Source organism: Rhododendron vialii, chromosome 2a, assembly GCF_030253575.1.
Source record: "Rhododendron vialii isolate Sample 1 chromosome 2a, ASM3025357v1".
Classification (NCBI taxonomy): Eukaryota; Viridiplantae; Streptophyta; class Magnoliopsida; order Ericales; family Ericaceae; genus Rhododendron; species Rhododendron vialii.
Window position 1 is genome coordinate 9,078,601 of NC_080558.1, and position 24,292 is coordinate 9,102,892.

A 24,292-nucleotide genomic window follows, 5' to 3' on the forward strand; every position below is an offset into this window, starting at 1 on the left:
TTCGAGATCCCCAATTGAAACTCTCCAGACTTGTTTTGATATACTCTCTCAAGCACCAAGAAAACTCACGGCCGCACCGCCCTTATTTTGACCTAATCGCCTTCTCTCAATTGCGTTGGTGGCCTCCTTAAAAAGAAAAAGAAAACCTAGGTCGGTCACACCAATTCAATACAGCGGCAACACCTTGATGTAATTAGAAAATTATCTAGTGTTGCCGTGTCTGAATAAAATATTGAACCCATTTTTAAAGTTACTCGAGCAATCCAATTATTCGCTTGAGCGAAATCCTCCCTTCAACATGTCAAGAACACATCCTTTCCCTTGACTAACTGCCGCACTCAAAATAAAAATACAATATAACGATTCCTTTCCACATCCTAAATAAACGCTTCTAATCAAAAGAAAAATAAAATTACAACTCGATAAAATGGGGATACATGGAAAGGTGTTATTTGGTCATGAACGTGCCAACCAAAAGGAAGCTCGGCCTATGGAGCTTCACAATTAAAAAAAATAAAAAATATTGACTAGTTTAAAAGCTGTGGTTAAAGCCTTGATCTGCTTTGTGATATTATTCAAGTCTATTTTCAAGAATGGGTTAACAGCATTCAAATGATTTTATATGGTTCCCCAAAACACAAAATGAGATGTCGAACAGAGACAGACAGTTTATTTCTGGGAATTTTGTATGAGAATTTGTTAAAAAAAAATAAATTATTGAAAATATGCATTACCTAAATTTTTAATGCACTTGAGATCGAAACAACTGTAACAATTATTGTTGTTGATCTTAATTAGTTGTAAATTCAACAAGAATAATCTTTTTTGATTCTTTGCCAGTCGATCGAATTGTCTATTTGGAAGCAAACTAGTCCTCTCTGCTCCCTATGTCATTTTTGACTGGTGCGTACAGGAGGGGGTAGCCTTAAAAAGACTAATTCAAGTCGTCCCATGACAATTAATTAGCCAGTGGAGAGTGTCATGGAATGGCAAAAGGGCCCAAAGCTTCAAGAAAACAACGGGCCGGGGAACAAATTTAACTGTATTGATAAGCATCAAAAAATAAGCATATTCTTAACCCTTGTTATTAGCCAATATTAATTGGAGTCTCGGGAAGCATGGACGCTACAACTATGCATACTCGATTAAGATCAGACTGTCCAATTAGGTGGGGAGCCAGCCACTCACTTTAGTGATGCAAATGATCTAGCTCACACTTGAATGCATAACACCTTAATGAATTTCCTTTTTGAAGATGATCACTCCTCTTTCACAGTAACAGCCGAAGACTTGAAGACCTTTCATTTTCCATGCAATAAAAGTCCATATAATAGACAACCAATTACATATAACATGACACAATTAAGTCCAATTTGCGTGCAATTTGGGGCATCTCAAAAGGGCATTTTTGTCCATGATTGATCTGAAACAACCGCGGGAAATTACCGGACAGTGGTGGGGACATAAAATAATTATAGTTCTAAAATCCGGTTTGGTTTAGGTTTTGAGTGAGATTTTTTAGACTAATGAGTGGAGAGAGATATATAAATGGAGAAAATTTATTTGACAGAAGTTTTGGGTTTTCGCTAGACCATTTGCCCTCAATGAAGTGGCGTTGTTTCCAATACAAGGAGAAAGTTAAATATTTGAGAAGCAAGTCAGACATGTAAAAGCTAATACTCCATTTGTCCTAAATTGCTCACAATTTTTTGAAACCGTGTATTTTAGAAAAAGTAATGTATTAGCACGAATTTTCTTTCAAAATTTTTGCTGCAATTTAAAGATCTCAAGAAAAAATTGATGCAATTTTTTTTTAAAAAAAACTCATAAATATGTTATTTTTGTGTGCAAAATGGACGGTTCCCAAAAAGGGCGAGCAATATGGGATGGAGGGAGCTGTCGTAGGATCACTTTCTTTTTATCTTAATAATATAACATCACCTTTTTTTATCTGCACGATTTTTTTGCAAAAGTTAATAATGCCTCAATTTTTTTTTATAGATTATTGGTTCATATTGACAAAATAAATTTAAAAAGTTAATATAGATTATTGGTTCGTATCGAAAAAAGTTAATAATACCTCAAATTTTTTTTTTTATAGATTATGGATGGCGCTACACATTGTTGTTGTGAATTGCAACAGGCTACCTAATAGCTGTTAAAAGCATTTGAATAATCTTGGGCCTCTCTTCTTGCCTCCCAGAGGCCTCCAAGGGAAGAGGAGGGGTGACCAAAATAGATACCATATGTAGTCAAGTCTGTGGGGGCTTAGAACATTTATGGTGATCATAATTGGCTGAAAGTTCCCAGTTCTTCTCAAATGCCGTGTAGTAGTTTGATATAATATTCCATGTTAATTGGCTGCACATGCCCCTTGATAGCGATCAATTTCGACCACTTCTACTAATTATTCTCATCAGTCATCCTCGTTCGGGCTCAGACAACTGCAGAATTTCCACAAATCGAAAATATGTGTTGTAGATATTAAGACTATCAGTACTTCCTTGAGTTAGGAAAAAAAAAAGTGACCCGGGCGCCCAACGTCTAATCTACCCCTTCACGCATGGTAAGTTGATTCCATGTTTATTGGCATATATAGTATCTTGCATGATTTTTGAAACTTTATCTGACGTGTTTATGGGATCGGCAAACTTGACTTGTGATTTTTGTGTGGGGCGAATGGATGAGCAGGAAATTAATTAGAAGAAAAGAAAAGGAAAAAAGAGAGCTAGACGACTTGACTAATGAGTCATGAAGAAGAAATTTCGATCGTTACGTACGGGGGTTGCTATGGAGCCACATTTTCCCACAAAATGGAAGCGTACGTAAGTCGTAGATATTAATTAGTACATGTTCCTATAAATAGTCCCCCCCATACAAAGGACGTACATTTAATTAAAGCTTTCATCGATCCTTCTATGCAACAACTGCCACTCCTAGCTCAATTAATTGTCGTAAGAAACCAACCATGGCATCCCAACCTAAAAGAGCACCCAATTTCCAAGCAGTTCACTCCATAATCATCTTTGTCTTTATTATCATCCTAATTCCATTTGTCTCTTCATCTGATTCCGCCGTTGCTCGTGCTTCTCCCGCAACTAATACAATTGCAAAACAAAGCGAAGCAGTCGCTCTCTTGAAGTGGAAAGCTAGCCTTGACAATCAAAGCCAATCTCTCCTTTCATCATGGAATGAAACTAGTCATTGCACTTGGGTCGGAATTGGCTGCAACGACGCCAATAAAGTAACCAATTTAACCCTTGACAGTATTGGTTTGAAAGGTACGCTTTCCGGTCTTGACTTCCCTTCATTACCACATCTAGTGAAACTCGATCTGTCCGACAACTTAATATATGGGAGCATTCTCTCTCAGATTGGTAGCCTTTCCAGACTCGCATCTCTTAATGCGTCCATCAATCATCTTTCAGGAACAATTCCGAAAGATATTGGGATGCTAAGATCTCTCACTACCCTTGCATTGTACACGAATAACCTCACGGGATCAATCCCCGCTTCAATAGGGAACTTGAGAAACCTCACAACATTGATCCTTTATGAGAACTCTCTCAAAGGATCTATCCCACAAGAAGTAGGATTGCTAAGATCTCTCGCTAACCTTGAATTGTCAAGGAACAATCTCACGGGATCAATCCCCGCTTTAATAGGGAACTTGACAAACCTCACAACATTGATCCTTAACGAGAACTCTCTCAATGGATCTATCCCTCAAGAAGTAGGATTGCTAAGATCTCTCATTGCCCTTGCATTGTACACGAATAACCTCAAGGGATCAATCCCCGCTTCAATAGGGAACTTGACAAACCTCACAATGTTGTACCTTTACAAGAACTCTCTCTCTGGATCTATCCCTCAAGAACTAGGAAAGCTAAGATCTCTAATAAGCACCCAATTGTGTAGATACTTGGCGCACCTAGTCCCGTTTTACGTCATTTAACTTATGTTTATTTACTGTTTTACGTGATATTGCGCGTAAGGTTTTCTGTTGAGCGTTTCAGGCAATACGCATTAAAGGGCCATGTTTTGATGTATTGAACAATTTTTGAGAGGAACTAAGTGGCGATGCCTTATGAGCGTAGCCATCGGCCTATGGAATGAACAAACGGAGGGTCGGGAAGAGTCAAGGGCCATCGGGTGTTGAGTCGGGACACGAGGGGCTTGATTCTGCCAGCAAATATCACTGTATCGATACGGTTCTCCGCGTATCGATACTTCATTAGAACAGACGGAAATGCAGCTCTCAGCGTATCGATACGGCTTCCAGCGTATCGATACGGTTCCTCTTTGTGAAATTCTGGATTTCTGGTCAAAACAGCACGGTATCGATACGGAGACAGAGTATCGATATGGTTCCTTTACGGGAAATTTTGGAATTAAAACAGGCTCTCAGCGTATCGATACGGTATTAGAGTATCGATACGGGTGTCTCACCGACATGCTTTTAGTCAGATTTTAACTTTCCATTTGTGGCATGTTTCCACTTTTTGGATATTTTCTGATATTTTTGGGAGAGAGAAAGTGCATTCTTGTATAAATAGTCATCACTCTCTCCCTCCAAAAGAGAGCTAGAACATTACTACCTTTAGTTTTTCTCCATTAATGATTTCTTAACCCTTCAAGTTGTAATTCCTCAAGAACAATTAAGGTATTTACGTTACGTTAATTTGTCGTGTTTTAAAGTTGTTCGTATGCTTTGGATCTTTTATAAAATCAAGTTTATTTCCGTTTTTATCGGTTAATCATGTTTATCATTCCTTCCATGCTTTCTAGTCTTCTTAATATGCATGAGTAGTTGATTAGGCTCGGCTACGGAGCGATTAACGTCATGTGACTTATGTTAATCTTACCTTTCTCAACTAAATACTCGAGGTTCGGTATGGAAAATGAGCGTGGTTCGCTTTTTATATAACAAAACTTGTCGATGTTAACCTCCGGTGATCATATGCTAGCACATATGGTTCCGTGAGCTATGTCTCGCCTCGTGTTTGCCAAAAGGATAAAAGAGCTCGCTTGTTCTCCGTACTTAATTTCTTGTCTTTAATGGTTTCTTAGCAAAATCTTCCGGTTGATAGCCTATGCCGTGCGATTCAACCGAGTTTTCGTTGAGAATGGTTAGTTAGCCTAAGTTACGGGCGTTATGAACTCCAACGCCTTGCCACTTGTCTTAATCTAGTTAAAACTCATTTCTAATCTTTTTCATAAGAGCATTCTTCACTTTTCAAAGCAAAACCAAAAGTTGGCCGTCTAAATGCCGCAAACCCTTACCTCTAAAAATCCTAGCAAGCTGTAAAGACCATCTCTGTGGGAACGATTCCGGACTTCCGGATATTATGCTGACAATGACCTAGCCCTACGCTCGGGGTAAATCAACCTATTTCAACGGTTAGGTTGGGACGAAGCATATTTTGGCGCCGTTGCCGAGGATCTTTTTTATATAGCTTATTAGGAGGTTCGACAAACCATTGTAAGTATTCCATTAATTTTTCCTTCGTGCATTGTAAACTAATTCTAGTGGATACCTCTAACCGATCACACTATCAACTTGAGGTGTAACGAAGCTAGTGTTGGTATCTTTTGCCCTTTGTTTTCTTTTCTTGCATACATATGTATATTGAGGCGGCGGCATAGCCCCTCAGAATTGTCTTGAGAGAGAGGCGGCGGTATAGCCCCTCCAGTCTGTTTTTCTTACTGCAGAGCGGTTCCATAGCTTTTATTCGGTCAAAGCGAAGGTTCATGCTTGTGGTTTATCGTAGTCCTCGTTCAAACCGATTGCATCGCTCTAGCTCGCCACCTCGCGTAAGAAACAGAAATCTCTGAGCTTACTCTCCACCAAGTAGATATTCTCGGTCGTATTCTCCATCAAGAACATCAATGGCAGATGAGGAAGCTGCTCCGGTTAGGACTCTTCAGGACTATTTGAATCCGGAACGGGTCACTCAATTGTCACCGATAGTTTTTCCACGGCCCACCACTGTTGCAAACACATTCGTGTTCAAGTCAGACTATCATCGTTGCATTCCATTCTTCCACGGTATGGAGCGCGAGGATCCGTACCAACATATCCGGGAATTTGAGGAAGTTCTCCAATCGTTCGTCAGCGGGGAGGTGCTTCTCAACCAAGCAAGATTGAGGCTTTTCCCTTTCACTTTGAAGGATAAGGCTAAGACGTGGTTTCACTCTTTGAAGCCTCAATCTTTGAACACATGGGGGGAAGTGCAAGATGTTTTTCATAAGAAATTATTCCCAGCAAGCCGAACAAAGCTCTTGATGGATCAAATCCAGGGTTTCAAGCAACGTGAGGGAGAAGCTTTCCACCAGTATTGGGAGCGTTACAAGGATTTGCTTTCTGTGGTTCCTCACCATAACTTTGCCTTGTATCAACTGATTCACTATTTTCTTATGGGCTGCACGCAACAAAGCAAGCAACTGCTCGACACCATGTGCTCTGGAGGATTCATGAATAAGTCACTCGATGATGGTTGGGATTACTTAGATGAGTTGGCCAAGAAGTCTCTGACTTGGAATTATGAAGATGCTGGTGATAGAGCTATGGCTAGCCAAGGACCCGGTGGATCTGGAAAGTTCTCCATAAATGAGCACAATGCTATCGAAACACGGATGGAGCAACTAGCACAAAAGTTGGAAAAGTTGGAGTTGAAAGGGATAAAGGAAGTTAAGGCAGTGCAAGCGGTAGAGGAGATGTGTGCTATATGTGAAACATCGGGCCATTCCACCGACAATTGCTTGTCTATTCCCACTCTCAGGCAACATTACAGTAACCTCAACCTCCCGCTCGAAGAGGTTAGTGTGGTGAACCAACGATTTGAATCTTTTCCCCAAAACTTCAACCAAAGTCAACGACAACATCCGGGATTCCGTTGGAACAATCAGATTGAAGGCGGACCATCTCAAGCACATCCTGTTTCTCAAATGCAACCATGGCGGCCTGCTCAAGGCCAAGGGCAGCCTCGTTTTCCTCAAGGGCTGCCAGGTTTTGCACCGTCCGGCCCGTTTCAAGGATCTAACCAATATCAACCCCCGCCAAGGCGATCTTTGGAGGATACTCTCCAAACCTTCATGCAAGCTCAATCGAATTACAATGAAAATAACACCCAGATGATGGGGGAGTTGAAGAACCAAATGGGAAAGATAACCACATCTATAGGGCTTCTCCAACAAGAAAGGGGCAAGTTTCCGACCCAGCCACAAGCTAATCCACAAGGTCAACTTCTCATTGGTAGTTCTTCCATACCACCGCCCGAGAAAGCTCAAGCAATTATCACTCTAAGGAGTGGCAAGGCGGTTGACAACCTCGTTGTCAATCCACCGGCTACACCTATCTTAGAACCAGCCTCGACATCAACAAGTTCTACAACGCTTGGGGAATCTCCCAAGTCCTCTCCGGAAGAAGACGGGGAATCTCCCGTGCAAGGTTCAAAGGAAGCTGAGGCCACTCCAAGCCAACAGGATTCTCCCATTCCGGCACCCTATCCTTCTCGACTGAAAAAGCCGGCTCACCCATCCAAGGATGCCGATATACTTGACGTGTTCAAAAAGGTCAATGTTAACATTCCTTTAATGGACGCCATTAAGCAAATTCCTTCTTACGCTAAGTTCTTGAAGGATTTGTGCACCCAAAAACGCAAGCTTAATGTGCACAAGAAGGTGCTTCTTACCGAGCAAGTTAGCTAAATTTTCCAAGCAAATCTTGCACCTAAATACAAAGACCCCGGATGTCCTACAATTGCAATTACTATTGGGGGTAAGAGAGTAGAGCAAGCTCTTTTGGATTTGGGAGCGAGTGTAAATTTGCTACCTTATTCGGTGTATCAAGAGTTGGGTTTGGGGGAGATGAAGCCTACGCGGGTTACTCTTCAATTGGCAGATAGGAGTATCCGAATTCCTCGTGGTATGGTGGAAGATGTATTGGTCCAAGTTGATCAATTTGTATATCCGGTGGATTTTGTTGTCTTGGATACCTGTCCATCGTCTTCATCACCATTGTCTACTCCCGTTATCCTTGGACGACCGTTTCGAGCAACCTCGGATGCCGTAATCAACTGTCGGAATGGACTATTGAACATGTCTTTTGGTAACATGAAGATGGAGGTTAATATGTTCAACGTTGGAGTTCAAATGGGTGACGATGACGATTGCCAAAATGTCCATCTTGTGGATACATTGGTCCAAGAGCATGTAGATGACTTCTTGTTTAAAGACTCTTTGAAGGTGGTTCTTAACTCCGAAGAGACTGCTTTCCTTGAATCCGACGAGATGGAGTCCCTCTTTTCCTTACTTAAAGAAGAAGATGGCGATGAGGAAGTTTGTGGAGTTGCACCGTGGTTCCCAAAGTTTGAGGAGTTACCCCCTATTGAGCGGAAAATAGTTCCGTCTAGTGTTGAGCCGCCTCCTCTTGAGTTGAAAGCACTACCGGACACTTTGAAATATGCGTTCCTTGGCGAGGGCAATACCTTTCCGGTAGTAATATCGTCTTCCCTTGAGAAACTCCAAGAAGAGACATTGTTGGGAGTTTTGCGGCGGCATACAAAGGCAATAGGTTGGACTATCGCAGATATTCAAGGCATCTCTCCTTCTCTATGCTCTCATCACATTTACTTGGAGGAGGATGTTAAACCATCGCGCCAACCTCAACGCCGGCTCAATCCTATTATGAAAGATGTTGTCAGGGCGGAGATTCTTAAATTGCTTGACGTTGGGATTATCTATCCCATCGCCGATTCTAAATGGGTGAGCCCCATTCAAGTTGTCCCTAAAAAGGCGGGGGTAACCGTGGTGCAAAATGATAAAGGCGAACTTGTCCCGTCTCGTGTGACTACCGGGTGGCGGGTATGCATAGACTATCGCAAGTTGAATGCAAGCACACGCAAAGATCACTTTCCTCTCCCCTTCATTGATCAAATTTTGGAGAGAGTAGCCGGTCATGCCTTTTACTGCTTCCTTGATGGTTATTCAGGCTATAACCAAATAGAAGTGGCCATGTCCGACCAAGAGAAAACGATGTTCACATGCCCATTCGGGACCTTTGCTTATAGACGCATGCCATTCGGCTTGTGTAATGCTCCCGGCACCTTTTCAAGATGTATGATGGGAATTTTTAGCGATATGGTCGAGAAAATTGTTGAAGTCTTCATGGATGACTTCTCCGTGTTTGGCGACTCTTTCGAGTCATGTCTTGCCAACTTGGAGAAGGTCTTAAGAAGATGAGAGGAGAAAAATTTGGTTCTCAACTGGAAGAAGTGCCATTTTATGGTCACTCAGGGGATTGTGCTCGGGCATATCGTATCGGCCAAGGGTATCGAGGTAGATAAAGCCAAGATTGACCTTATCTCCAATCTCCCTACTCCGAAGTGCATTAAAGACATTCGCTCCTTCCTTGGCCATGCCGGTTTCTATCGGCGCTTCATCAAGGATTTTAGCGCCATCTCAAGGCCGCTTTGTCACCTTTTATCCAAAGATGTTCCCTTTGAATGGACTACCGCATGTGAGTTGGCATTCACTAAACTCAAAGCTAGTCTCACCACGCCGCCCATTGTTCAAACGCCCGATTGGAATCTTCCATTTGAATTGATGTGCGATGCAAGTGATTATGCCGTCGGGGCCGTTCTTGGCCAAAGGAAGGACAAGCATCCGTGGGTGATTTATTATGCAAGCAAGACATTGAATGATGCTCAAATGAACTACTCCACTACGGAGAAGGAACTTCTTGCCATAGTGTTTGCCTTGGATAAATTTCGGTCTTACTTAGTTGGTGCCCCAATCACAATTTACACTGACCACTCGGCGCTGAAATACTTGTTCACCAAACAGGATGCAAAGGCACGTTTGATTCGGTGGATCCTTCTGTTGCAGGAATTTGACATCACCATCAGAGATAAGAAAGGGGTAGAAAACGTGGTGGCCGATCATTTGTCACGCTTGGATTTTGAAGACCGTACTTCTCACATACCCATTGGAGACAGTTTTCCCGATGAGCAGCTTTTCAGTGTATCCCAAGCCCCGTGGTTTGCTGACATTGTCAATAACTTGGTTACGGGTTTGATTCCAACCCATTGGTCCTCTCATGAGTGCCGGCGATTCCTTGCCGAAGTGAAACACTTTTCTTATGATGATCCATATTTGTTCAAATACTATCCCAACCAGATCATCCGCCGGTGTGTTCCCGATTCTGACCAATGTGGCATCCTACAATTTTGCCATACCGAAGCATGTGGAGGGCATTTTTCTGCACGGAAGACCACCGCCAAGATCCAACAATGTGGTTTTTACTGGCCAACTTTGAACCAAGATGCTTATGCCTTTTGTAAATTGTGTGACCATTGCCAACAGTTGGGCAGCTTGACCCGGAGGAATGAAATGCCCCAAGCCAAGTTTCTTGTAGTAGAGGTATTTGACTGTTGGGGTATCGACTTTATGGGGCCGTTTCCGATGTCTTTTGGCAACTTGTATATTCTCTTGGCGGTGGATTATGTGTCAAGATGGGTTGAGGCCATTGCAACTCGTACAAATGATCACAAAGTAGTGCTTGACTTTCTTAAGGAGCATATCTTGTCTCGGTTTGGGGTCCCTCGTGCCATTATTAGTGACCAAGGTTCTCATTTTTGCAATAGGCCATTCGCCGCGTTGATGATGAAATATGGTATAACGCACAAGGTCTCCCTTGCATATCACCCGCAAACCAACGGTCAAGCCGAGCTCGCCAACCGTGAGGTAAAACGTATTCTTGAGAAAACGGTAAATCCCAATCGGAAGGATTGGTCTTTAAGGTTGACTGATGCTCTTTGGGCGTATCGTACCGCATACAAGACCGTTTTGGGCGCTTCGCCCTATCGGCTGGTATATGGTAAGGCATGCCACCTTCCGGTGGAATTAGAGCACAAGGCATATTGGGCAATTAAGCAATTAAATTATCGTTTGCCCGACGCCGGAGTTCACCGTAAACTCCAATTGAATGAACTTGAGGAAATTCGTAGAGATGCTTATGATAACACTAACGTTTACAAGTCTAAGGTAAAGGATTTTCATGATAAGCACATTCAACGGAAAAATTTTGAAGTTGGCCAAAAAGTTCTTTTGTATAATTCAAAACTTCATCTTTTTCCGGGCAAGTTGCGTTCCCGTTGGATTGGCCCGTACATTGTGCATCACATTTTCCCGCATGGGGCCATTGAAGTTGTTAATCCCGTGAATGGAAATATTTTTAAGGTCAATGGGCAAAGGCTTAAGCCATTTTTGGAAAACTTTCCGATAGCGGAAATTGAGGAAGAATTGGTCGTACCGGTGTATCCAGTTGACCTTGTTGTTTGATTTGGCTGTTTTATTTATGTTTGCACGGGGAGCGAAAGCGTAACCGCTGAACTTAACTGTTTGTCGGACCCGGCCCCCGGGTAGGGGGTACCCTCCATTGACTTGGGTATATGTAGCTCCGCACGCCGCTACTAAAAAAAGGATCGTGTGCCCAGCTCCGGTTAGTAAGGGCAATTTTAATATCAGTGACATAGGGCTTTCATTAGCTTTTCTGATAGGAGTAATTCACAGTGCACCACTCACGTCTTCCAGATTAGCCCCAACGGGGGCGGTATAGATCTTAGGTTAGGCCTTGATATTCCCGTGCTCCATTACCGCACTTGGCTCTATCTTGTGCCTGCCTGGTTACGATCTTAGGGGACGCTGGACTTCATTGTTTGGCGGAGTCCAGCTGTGACTTGGACGCTCCGAGCTCTGATATTAAATTCTGTATGTTTGTACATTTGTAAATATTGCTTTTATGTTTTGTTCTTATTTCTATGTTTCGGGATATTCTCACCAAAAGATTTCTCTAATGCATCATTGTATCGGGCTTTAATTAGTCCTTCTTTGACGTAGTTTGCCGTTAACGATCCATGCTTACCAGATATGTCCCTATTGGGGGCAATTTAGGTCTTTGGGTGGGGCTTGATATTCCCGTGCTTTGGCGCTAGGCTCTGTCTTGTCTCACTTTGTTTTGATCATAGGGAACGCTGGGCTTAATTGCTTGGCGAGGTCAGGCGGTGAATTTTACTTCGGGCATGATGTAACAAGTTTCGACGGTCTAGTATAGCCACCCGTGTTTTGTCTACTCGGTGAGACACGGGAAGAAAAGTATGACTCGTGAGATTGCGTGAAAATTGGGTGGTGTTCTTTGATTTTTCGTTTGTATATATGTTTGTGTGGTGCCCGGATAACACGAGCCGGGTGGTTCTAATGTCATTTGCTTCTTAGTAGGTAGTTCGAGCTTCAGTCTTTTACAGGGTGTACATGCTACCGCACCAGCCTTGGTGGTTTGGATCTAACGTCGGAGTGATTGAGGCATTCAGAAGCCCTAAGCATGGGTGCGATTACGCGTCGCGGTTGTTAGTCCAATAAAGCTTTGGCCATGATCCTGTGTGACTAGCTATGGTTCCGTTGGAGGAGCCGAAGGAGTTGACCTTGGAAGCAGTTCGGATGACGAAAGGAGGCAATGACGCAAAAGCCTCCAACTTGGTCGAGGTATAAGGGGGTTGACATTCCCCCGTAGGTACGATCTTTTGTTCCTTTTTCCCTACTGTTGTTCTCCATGCTATGAGGGCATAGCATATTTCAAGTTGGGGGGAGGAATATATATATATTTTTATATATTTTCGGTTAAATTTTTCAGTTTTAGTAGTGCAATCCTTCCGTTATTACAACATTAGTGAATTAAACCAACTTGGCTCATGCTTATGATTTTTTTTTGTTTTTTTTCGCAAGAGTTCGTTAACACAAATTTTGTATATCGCAACTTGCATGAATGGACTAAGGTGGAATTCACGACGTTTGAGTATGTTTTGGTCAAGTTTTACCCGCATCCCGCTTTTGCTCTCTTTACGTTCGCAGATGTGTAGATCATCTCATGGTCATACTTAAGTGTGTTTATTGTTTATTTTGAATTAATTAGGAATCTATGGCGCACTTAGGATATGATACAGGGCATTTTTGTATGATTAAACCACATATGAGTCTCATTGTCCTATAAAAAAAAAACCAAGTCCGAGTCGTTCCTACTCTTAACCATAGGAAGCCGGATGTTTGGTTGGATTGGGTTGCTTCTCAACGGCTGATTGGCAAGCTCTCAAGGCTCTGGGTGACGTTTCGGGAGTGTGTGAGGTGCATATGGGTATTGGCATTGGCAAAAAGGACTGGAAATGAGGATTGCAGGGGAAACAGAACCGTATCGATACTTCATTGAAACAGAAAGTTTTGCGAGCTTCCGCGTATCGATACGGTTTCCAGTGTATTGATACGGTTAACGATCAGATTTCAGATCAAGCGGCCTCGGTATCGATACGGTATCTGCGTATCGATACGGTGTGGAAATCTGGGTTTTTAAACAGGATCGGGGGCGTGACCTTTCATCTCCAAACACCACTCCACCTTTTTTCTCCTCCATAACCGCCCACCTTCATCAATCTGTACTCTCCAAAACCTCCAATCCATCTCCAAATCTTGCGAATCCTTGACCAAAACCACTCCAAATCACCTTCTCTCCAAGTTTCAAGCAAAAATCCGTGGGTTTCAAGTTCCAAACACCAGATCCAAGGTAAATTCGAACTTTCCCTCTCCCTCTTCGTTTTTTCTGTTGATCCACCATGAAACAACTCCAAAACCTTCGTATTTCTTCTACATAATCTATCCTGAACCCATTCCTAGCATAAATTTCATCCCCACCTACAAAAATCCGAAAACCCTTACTTTCCCCCCCCCTCAAATCCGAAATTTTCAGGAATTTTCCATAAGTTCGGAAATGCCTCGACTTAAGCGCGCTGCAAACAAACCCCCGAGGGTTCAGGGTCAAAATGTGGCTTCTTCATCGCGTCAACCCAAAGCTGAGGAAGGGGATGAGGTTCTTCGTGACATTGAGGAGGAAGAGGAAATGATGGAAAATCCGGAACAAGCGGCCCAGGTTGGTTCTAGGCGGAAACGGACTTCTGAAGAGGTTAAAGCTGATAAATAGACTAGGTGGGAGAAGAGTTTTGTGAAGAGGGGAGTTAAAAACGAACGCCACGTCGATGTGGAGAGCATTGGGCCGAACCACATTTGTGTTCAGAGAATCGCTGCTCAAGGTTTGGCTTATTTCTTCCGTGAAAATCCTGGTTATATTAAGGGCTTAGTGTCTGATTTTTATAAGAACATGAAAGTTCCCGAGATGGGGAAAATAGAGGAAAAGGGGGCAAGAATTACTTCAAAAATTGGTCGGGTCAATATTGTGGTAGACCCCGATGTTATTGCTCGGGTTTTGAGCTATGAACACCCCCCTGCTGCATCTGTTAATGTGCCGAGAGAAAATTTTGCCTCGAGGGATGAGGTTAATCAGGCTTTGTATACTAATCCGGCGGAAGCCAAGCTTCCTCACATTCCGGGAAAGCTTAAGGATGAGTACCGCTTGATTAACCAGTTTGTTCATCACAATTTGAACCCGAGGGGTACTGAGAATAAGCCGGCTAAGATTGAGGGAGAAATGCTTTACTTTTTCATGGAACCAGGGAATGTGTATGATTGGGCTAAGTATATTTTCCGTCAAATGGTTGAATTTAAAGTCAATGTTCCTACCTATACAAGGATGCCATACCCGTGCATGGTTACCAAAATTTGCTTGGAGAAGGGTGTTCCGAGAGATGCATATGGGGAATGGGGTAAACTCGAGCCGGGAATACTTAATAGTAGCATCCTAACTAGGAGTGCTTCACAGTCCCGAGGAGCTTTGGGAGATGAGGGTATTCGCGGTGGTAGCTATCTAACTTCAATGCCGCCTAAACGTGCCAAGCAATCGGTGTGGCAAAAGCTGCTTTTCTGCCAGGGTGTGGCAACCATGAACAGTCAACGCAAGCTTAAAAGAGAAATTCGGGAGAATACTAGGAGGCAGGAAAGGATTGATCACAAACTGGATTATGTACTGAGGAGGCAGGAGGGGTCTGCTAGCGAGCCTTTTGCACCGTTGCCTGTTGTGGAAGCCGAGGACAGTGATGACTTTACCGGAGAGGAGCCGGACTCGGGTGATGAGGAGTAGTTGGTGGTTTAGGTTGAAATCCCTATACTTGGTCGGGGTGCTTGGTGGTTGACAGTCCACCTATCTTATCTTGTTTTACTTTCATTAAGTGAACTCGTAACTTGTAGTTTAGAAGGTTTTTGTTTTGGCCGGCATGTGGCCGTTGACTTGGTAGTTTGGTATTGGTGGCGGCCATGGGGTAGATAAACCAAGCTAGTATATAGCCGCCACCCTTTTTGCTAACCGTTTTCTTGATAACCAAGGTCAATTTAAGCTTAAAGAAGTCCTTAGTTGATTCGTAGTGCGCATTTATTCCTTGTTGATTCATCTGTTGATGATGAGCATATTTAATTTTTGGCATGCTTTCTCTTGGCATTTTAGTTCTTGGCTTGTAGCTCCTGTTTCTGTTTAAAGGTGCTTTCTTCATTTTTGCCATGGCTCTCCATTGTTTTGTTCCGAGCCCTTTTTCATTGGGATGTGGTTCGTAGTGTGCAGTTGCATTTGTTTTGCATGTATCCTCAATAAATTTGTTTTCTGGAACTCTTGCTAGATGTTTTCGGTGTGCGGATGTGCTAAGTTGTTTTAAACGGAAGGATTGGATATTTAGTTTAGCGGTATGTTCTTGTTGCTCGGGGCTAGCAACGTTCAAGTTGGGGGGTGTGATAAGCACCCAATTGTGTAGATACTTGGCGCACCTAGTCCCGTTTTACATCATTTAACTTATGTTTATTTACTGTTTTACGTGATATTGCGCGTAAGGTTTTCTGTAGAGCGTTTCAGGCAATACGCATTAAAGGGCCATGTTTTGATGTATTGAACAATTTTTGAGAGGAACTAAGTGGCGATGCCTTATGAGCGTAGCCGTCGGCCTATGGAATGAACAAACGGAGGGTCGGGAAGAGTCAAGGGCCATCGGGTGTTGAGTCGGGACACGAGGGGCTTGATTCTGCCAGCAAATATCACGGTATCGATACGGTTCTCCGCGTATCGATACTTCATTAGAACAGAAGGAAATGCAGCTCTCAGCGTATCGATACGGCTTCCAGCGTATCGATACGGTTCCTCTTTGTGAAATTCTGGATTTCTGGTCAAAACAGCACGGTATCGATACGGAGACAGAGTATCGATACGGTTCCTTTACGGGAAATTTTGGAATTAAAACAGGCTCTCAGCGTATCGATACGGTATTAGAGTATCGATACGGGTGTCTCACCGACATGCTTTTAGTCATATTTTAACTTTCCATTTGTGGCATGTTTCCACTTTTTGGATATTTTCTGATTTTTTTGGGAGAGAGAAAGTGCATTCTTGTATAAATAGTCATCACTCTCTCCCTCCAAAAGAGAGCTAGAACATTACTACCTTTAGTTTTTCTCCATTAATGATTTCTTAACCCTTCAAGTTGTAATTCCTCAAGAACAATTAAGGTATTTACGTTACGTTAATTTGTCGTGTTTTAAAGTTGTTCGTATGCTTTGGATCTTTTATAAAATCAAGTTTATTTCCGTTTTTATCGGTTAATCATGTTTATCATTCCTTCCATGCTTTCTAGTCTTCTTAATATGCATGAGTAGTTGATTAGGCTTGGCTACGGAGCGATTAACGTCATGTGACTTATGTTAATCTTACCTTTCTCAACTAAATACTCGAGGTTCGGTATGGAAAATGAGCGTGGTTCGCTTTTTATATAACAAAACTTGTCGATGTTAACCTCCGGTGATCATATGCTAGCACATATGGTTCCTTGAGCTATGTCTCGCCTCGTGTTTGCCAAAAGGATAAAAGAGCTCGCTTGTTCTCCGTACTTAATTTCTTGTCTTTAATGGTTTCTTAGCAAAATCTTCCGGTTGATAGCCTATGCCGTGCGATTCAACCGAGTTTTCGTTGAGAATGGTTAGTTAGCCTAAGTTACGGGCGTTATGAACTCCAACGCCTTGCCACTTGTCTTAATCTAGTTAAAACTCATTTCTAATCTTTTTCATAAGAGCATTCTTCACTTTTCAAAGCAAAACCAAAAGTTGGCTGTCTAAATGCCGCAAACCCTTACCTCTAAAAATCCTAGCAAGCTGTAAAGACCATCTCTGTGGGAAAGATTCCGGACTTCCGGATATTATGCTGACAATGACCTAGCCCTACGCTCGGGGTAAATCAACCTATTTCAACGGTTAGGTTGGGACGAAGCAATCTCTCACTGATCTTACTTTGTCAACGAATAATCTTACGGGATCAATCCCAGCTTCAATAGGGAACTTGACAAACCTGACAACGTTGTACCTTTTCGAGAACTCTCTGTCTGGATCTATCCCTCAAGAACTAGGATTGCTAAGATCTCTCACTGACCTTGCATTGTACAAGAATAATCTCAGTGGATCAATCCCCGCTTCAATAGGGAACTTGACAAACCTGACAGTGTTATACCTTTACGAGAACTTTCTCTCTGGATCTATCCCTCAAGAACTAGACAATCTTAGATATCTACGGTTCCTTGATATAAGCTCCAACAAGCTCACCGGTCATCTATCACCGTATATGTGCGTTCATGGATCCCTCATACGACTTGTCGTAGCAAATAACAATTTAACTGGTCGTATCCCGAATAGCTTGAGAAATTGCAGTGAGTTACTTCGTGTTAGGTTTGATCAAAACCAATTGACGGGGCATTTATCAGAAGTTTTTGAGGCATTCCCAAAACTTGATTATCTAGATCTCAGTCACAATAATTTCTATGGCGATCTTTGGCACAAATGGGATCAGTTTCCCAATCTGACTAGCCTAAAAATCTCCAACAATGACCTTTCCAGAAACATTCCACCTGGCATTGGAAGAGCAACTCAGTTACGGTTGCTCGACCTCTCTTCAAATCATCTAGTTGGTGCGGTACCAAAGAATTTGGGAAAGTTGGTTTTTTTGTTCAATCTTAATCTTAGCAATAACAAACTTTCACGCGATATTCCACCAGAAATTGGAAGCCTGTCTAGTCTTCAGCATCTAGACTTGTCTGGAAACAATCTTAGTGGACCTATTCAAAAGAAGTTGGGTGACTGTGTGAATCTTTTGAACTTGAAATTGAGCAGAAATCTTCTCAGGGAGAGTATTCCTTTTGAATTAGGAAAATTGCAGTCTCTTGAAAATCTCGATCTTGGAAATAATTTATTAACAGGTGAGATACCATCAGGGATTGGGAGCTTGAAAAGGTTAGAGATCCTAAATCTCTCCCACAACTTCTTGTCTGGTTCAATCCCTTCCTCTTTCAACGGGATGTCAAGTTTAACGTCGGTTGACATATCGTACAATCACTTGGAGGGTCCTTTGCCCAACACAAAAGCATTTGAAGATGCTTCATTTCAAGCATATCGAAACAATGATAGACTATGTGGCAATAAAACTAGTTTGATGCCATGCTCACTAAAGCAGAACAATGGAGATAAAGGGAGAAATCATAAAAAAATTGTGCTTCTAGTTGTAGTTCCTTTTTTGGGTATTTTATTTCTTATTGTTGCTATGACTTTCTTGATCCACCGCAACAAAATGAGAGACAACGAAATTGAGCCAAACAGAGCAAGTAATAAATTAAGATTTGTTTGAGATTTGGAGCTTCGATGGAAAATTGGTGTATGAAAACATAATCCAAGCGACGAAGGATTTCAATGACAAGCATTGCATTGCAGCAGGTGGATATGGCACTGTTTATAGAGCTGACCTGCCAAGTGGTCAAGTTGTCGCTGTAAAAAAGTACCCTCCTTCCCAAGATGGCGAGTTGGCTAATCTGGTAAGTTTTATGAGTGAGATTCATGCATTGACAAAGATACGACATCGGCATATCATAAGGCTTTCGGGTTACTGTTCACATCCACGACACTCATTTTTGGTTTATGAGTTCTTGGAAGGGGGGTCCTTGGACAAGAAACTAAGCTGTGAGGAAGAAGCACTAAGTTTGGATTGGGATAAGAGGATAAATGTTGTTAAAGGTTTGGCAGATGCTTTGTCATATATGCACCATGGATGTTCACCCCCGGTCATTCATCGTGATATATCGAGCAAGAATGTTCTGCTAAACTTAGAAGATGTCGCTTACCTATCTGATTTCGGAACTGCAAGACTTCTAAACCTGCAGTCATCAAATTGGACTTCCTTTGCAGGCACCTTGGGATATGCTGCTACAGGTACTTGCACAATTCATCTTAGCTACCAATATAGTGTTGTGTGTTTTTATGTTGAATATGCTAATTCCTAAGCCTCCTCTACAATTTTTTAGTAGTTTTTTTCCCTGTTTGTTGTACCCTTCCTTTCTTTGGGCAAAACTTGCTTACACAATGGAGGTGAATGAAAAGTTAGACGTCTGCAGCTTTGGAGTTTTAACACTGGAAGTTGTAATGGGGAGGCATCCAGGGGATCTCATGTCTTCTCTTTCTTCATCATCTTTGGATTTGTCACCACCATCTTCTTATGGTATTCTGTTGAAGGACGTATTGGACAAACGGCTCCCACTACCAAGGAATCAGGAGGAGGAAGCAGTGGTTCTTGCTGTAAAGATAGCACTTGGATGCTTGCACCCCAACCCGCAGTGCCGACCCACTATGCAACAAGTTTCTGTGGCTCTATCAAAACACAAGTCGCACTTGCAGAACCCATGCCTCATGATCACATTAGGACAACTACTTGATGTCAATTTTCCAAATGCCTAAGTATTCTTGTTATCCCTTTACTGTTTGGGTTTTCGGTTCTACCTTTTTCTATTGTGCTTTCCTAACTGGCATTGGCTCTATGGTTGCATGTGTATTACTCTTTCATAAACAATAGTTACTTTTTTTCAAGCAATATAAACTTTGCGAATCTATACTTCATATTAAGTAGTAAAAGGGTGTACTTGTGAGGAAAGTTGTAAGAGCACCAAGTGGCTTTGCCAGATTGGATATAAGATTAAATCCTTAAGTTGGTTTTCAAAACAGATTTGCATAATCTATATTACTTGATTATTGGCCAACGGAGGATTTTTTTGGGATTGTTAATTTCCCTAAAATGTAAGTCTTATCTCCTGCTAATAAGTTCGTTTTCACACCTCTCCTAAAATGTAAGTTTTAATTTTGAAATTCTTTTCGTATATACATCTATCAATTATTGCCATAGTCAAACAGAGATTTTTCCTCTTCTAATTTAACGTTCAAATTTTATCGTGTTTCTACCATCTCTTTAATTAGATTTATCGCGTGCATGTACAAATCTTTTGTTGTTCTTAGAACTCTAACAACATTTTGCGACAATGCAAGCAAAATTTAACATGTGAATGGAAAACTGAGAGGATCGAAGAATTGGATTGTAGAGAACATCAAATTATCAACACCTTGCCGATGTGATCCCTAAATGCAAAACCAAGAAAGTGTGCCCATTGAAACCACCGTCATCACTAGCAACAATGATTCTATAAGTATCTTTTCCTTCCTCTGTTAACTTAGCAGACCATATATTCATAGTATCTCTAACCTTTTTCGATCTAATATCTTTTTTTTCCTTTTTTCCTTTTCTTTTTAAGTTGAGATGTTCTTTGGCACTAGAGTTGTTGAGTTCACATTTTCTTTATGAAAGAATCAGAAAGACTAAGCTATAAAGTTGTAAAATGTGTGTTTGAGGATGTCGAATATTGGTTAATTTCCTTTGATACTTCTACATTTTTCCTGCTTTAACAAAAGATAAGTTGTTGCAATGGTTGAGATTGAATTCCAATAGCTCATGCGTGTTTACCAACTCTCAAGGATATACCTACATTCTTTCAAATATATCACACAAACGTCATCAAATTTTTTGCCCCCTTGGTAATCAGATGTGTCTACGTTTGTTGTAAAAAATTTCAGGGGCACCGAAAAATTTCTCAGGTTTGTTTGGGTTTCTCTTTCCCCTCTTCTCTCCAATCTAGGGTTGCTTTTTGCGTGACAAGAAGTAAGGATGGCTGAAACTTTTTAATGGAAGATATCATGTTTAGAGTAAATGATATTGTTCAAGCTGGGTAAGAGATATTGTTCTTTTGCTTTAGGTGGCAATGGGTGGGTTGTGTGGTTGCTAGCTGTTGCTTCATATCTGGGATTGGTTGGTTGTGGTGTTGGTTTGTGGCTCTGTTTCTCTTTTCAACTCCTCAGTCCGGAGGGCTAAGAGATTTGTGGGGCTCTCTATTGAAGCTGTTATTGATGGAGCTAATTTACGGATATGCTTGAAGCTGCACTTAATTAGTGATTGAAGGCTGAAGGTTGGCAATTCCTTGCATCTGAAAGTCTGTGTCTCCTTGTCTCATTGCTTACCAACTCCAGTCAAATTAATCTGTTTGAGGGCTAAGTGATCATAATTAATCTTTTGGAGGCAAATTAATCATTGTATCATCTCTTTTCAACTCCTGTCAAATTAAACTTTTGGAGGGCTAAGGGAGCAAAATTAGCAGTACTGGTCTGAAGAGCTTACCCAATGGAAGTGGAGATCCATACGCTGAAGTACTCATTATTGGTGGGGATACTCATAGGTGATTCATCATGCTTTGAAACTGAACTTAGTAAAGGCTGATGCTTGTGTTACGTACCTTACGTACGTACCTTGTCTCATCTACTCCCAATCCCAATCAATATCAGCAGTGGAATGAAGATATCAGTGGCTTACTAAAAGGATATGGTGATCTATAAAGCTGCCATACCTCTCCATGCTTTTTTTGGATATCATTGGATTCTATTTACTGTGTTGTGGCTGATTTTCAGAACAAGTTTCCTATTTTTGTAATGTTTCGTAATTTGTTTTTTTTTTTTTTGGTGTATGGTGCACATATTGTTTGTTGGCATGCAGTGACCGAGTCCTCAAGTCGCACATAGACTAATAAGGCTGGATTTCATATACTCCGCTATACAATTAATAATCCTTGTTCGATGGTAGACACAAGACTCCTCGTGCATTCTTTAGCTAATTGTTCCCTCCAAGCATTTGGATTTTGTCCGGTCTTTTAAGATTAAGTTTTAGGAAAATCAGTCTCGATCAATACATCTCTAAGTTCTATACATCTTGGAAACTTCAAAACTTGCAACATCATTGTCGAATATCTGAGTTACTAGACGGTTTATAATCCTGAAACCGCATAAACGATATAATTAAATAGAAAAGATAAACAATAATCTACTCAAAAACTAGTAGAATCTTTTTGAGTGGGCTCGTGAAGAATCAGATTAATAAAATAAGTGTAGGTGCTTGATATAATCTTTCAATTTTTCATTCAAATTATAAGATCATGACAGCAAGAATTGCTTCTTTTTTTTTTGGTAAATTAGCTTGAAATTAAAAAAAAACTAACCGAATATACAGTGTACAAGAGGCATACAGCTTGAGACTTGGAGATTGGAACAAAATATGAGCACTATGTTGACCCGATTATGTCACACCGTTGGGAGAAGATTTTCATCTTCCTTCCAATCCCAGTACCTGATGTGGATCATTGTTCGATAAGCTAGACATAAGGTGTGGACTTACCGCTGCGTTATTGGTTGGGAGTATGACGTGGACATGCCACATGATACTCCGGGACTATTGAATGATTACTCTACAACAACAAACCTGCTACAAAAAATGGATAGGCAATGTGATTCCGTACCAGATCAAGAAAAATGTGATTCCGTACCCCACAACAAAACAAGCAATGTGAACCTAGATGCGCAAATAATTCTAAGGGACATCCCCCGAATATAGGCGATAAAGATAACAAATTACACCAATTTAGAGGTGTCAAATGGGCCGTGTCGGCACGGCACGGGCACAACACGTCACAGACACGGTTTTGGCCTGGCACGGCACGACACAGCACAGTCTTAGTGGGCTTGGGGCACGACACGGGCACGGAAGTGGGCGACACAGCACGGGCACGACACGAAAGTTGGCTTGGCACGGCACGGCACGATACAGTCATAAACAGGCACGGGCATGGAAAGTGGACAGGAATGACATGGCATGACACGGTTGTAGCTGGGCACGGGCACGGGCACGACACGGGCACGACACCAGGCACTGAAAAACAAAAAAAATTGAATAAGCCAAATGGTTTTTTTATAAATTTTTTAAAAAAGTAAACAATTTCTATTTAGTAAAAAATATTTAATTTAAAAAAATAATTTCTTAAAAAAATCATATTTTTTAAAAATTATCAATTTTTATTCGGTAAAAAATATTTGTTTTGTTTTTGTTAGTGAATAGGTTTTGGACCTTTGGTTTGTAAATTTAACATTACAAGATAATAAGTAAAATTAAAAAAACTTATCAAAATATTTATGGTGCAAGAGTAATTTAACACGAAAGGAAATGTGCAAGAGTCGTATATTATTTACCCCAAATCTAACGAGGAATAAGAAAAAAAAGTCTCAAACAAAAAAAAAAAGAAAAAAATACATAGTAGAAATAAGGGAAAAAAAAAACTAAAAGGGGTTGGCTGGACTAAGACTTGGACCCAAGTTGTCACGCCCTCAATTTTCAACATAAATAATAACCATTCTCATTAAAAGAACCTCACATATTGTAAATAGTACCCCAAAGAGTCCCCATCAGATTAACTTTACAAACAAGTCCCCAAGTTTAAAGATTTATAACATTGGCACTACGGCCCAAATTTCATAGTTAGCTAAAGATAATGAATTTAAAGGTTACATAATGTCTAAAGTTAAAAGAATTCGAATGAATTTACAATTTCATCCCTTCAAGAGATTATACAAAAGATGATAAATCCACTTCTCGGGGCAGCTTTCAAAAGATATAATGCCAAGCATGCACGCCATGCACTCCGCGTCGAAATCCTTGGAATGTACCTGAAAATGATAGGTTGAATTACATTAGCCCAGTAGAGAAATCTTTACACAAGCTATATGAAAATGTGACGAGTTATACATCGAGAATGAATGAGTTCCAATAAACGGACAAGAGATAGAACGGAGTGGCACAATGAATCGATAAGCTACGACCATGGAATCCTATACATCTTAAAGACATCCCTAACCATTCGTTCACCATCTCGAAGCAGCATTAAACTCATATCATTCTATATAATCACGACGAATTCTCAACCAATTTATGACTACTCAAACGAATGCCACGAACAATCTCTTTATTCAATACCATTTGCCATCAAGCCTTCTTTTCATAGACTTTTCTTTTGATTTACCAAAATAGTTTAGAGAAAACTCATGACCATTACAGGTCAAGCTCCGTTGATTCGAGCTTAAATAG

The 24,292-nt window shown here is 41.3% G+C and overlaps 2 protein-coding genes, 1 long non-coding RNA gene and 1 pseudogene across 4 annotated transcripts; all 4 read left to right on the plus strand.

Annotated features, from left to right (window-relative positions):
* The first annotated feature begins 2,968 nt into the window (after positions 1-2,968).
* LOC131317083 (probable leucine-rich repeat receptor-like protein kinase At1g35710) lies at positions 2,969-3,955 on the plus strand. Its single transcript, XM_058346663.1, has one exon. The coding sequence runs from the start codon at positions 2,969-2,971 to the stop codon at positions 3,953-3,955; it is 987 nt and encodes a 328-aa protein (XP_058202646.1).
* A 1,934-nt stretch (positions 3,956-5,889) lies between these two features.
* LOC131317084 (uncharacterized) lies at positions 5,890-11,343 on the plus strand (annotated as a pseudogene).
* Positions 11,344-15,252: 3,909 nt separating this feature from the next.
* On the plus strand, positions 15,253-19,292 carry LOC131317085 (probable leucine-rich repeat receptor-like protein kinase At1g35710). The gene is made up of 4 exons (XM_058346664.1): positions 15,253-15,257; positions 15,609-15,672; positions 17,228-18,620; positions 18,730-19,292. The coding sequence occupies exons 1-4, from the start codon at positions 15,253-15,255 to the stop codon at positions 19,290-19,292; spliced, it is 2,025 nt and encodes a 674-aa protein (XP_058202647.1).
* Positions 19,293-19,314: 22 nt separating this feature from the next.
* LOC131318130 (uncharacterized) lies at positions 19,315-21,967 on the plus strand. 2 transcript variants are annotated; one of them, XR_009197501.1, is made up of 3 exons: positions 19,315-19,743; positions 20,326-20,483; positions 21,087-21,967. It is a non-coding gene; the product is annotated as an uncharacterized LOC131318130 (long non-coding RNA). The 2 variants fall into 2 exon arrangements; XR_009197500.1 differs by lacking the exon at positions 19,315-19,743 and having other exon boundaries at positions 19,750-20,483.
* Positions 21,968-24,292: the final 2,325 nt, after the last annotated feature.

Coding starts and splice junctions, on each gene's coding strand:
- LOC131317083 (XM_058346663.1), top strand. CDS start 2,969: ATGGCATCCCAACCTAAAAGAGCACCCAATTTCCAAGCAGTTCACTCC.
- LOC131317085 (XM_058346664.1), top strand. Junction 15,673..17,227: donor ATTGGATATTTAGTTTAGCG/GTATGTTCTTGT, acceptor TTCAACGGTTAG/GTTGGGACGAAGCAATCTCT. Junction 18,621..18,729: donor AATTGAGCCAAACAGAGCAA/GTAATAAATTAA, acceptor GCATTGCAGCAG/GTGGATATGGCACTGTTTAT.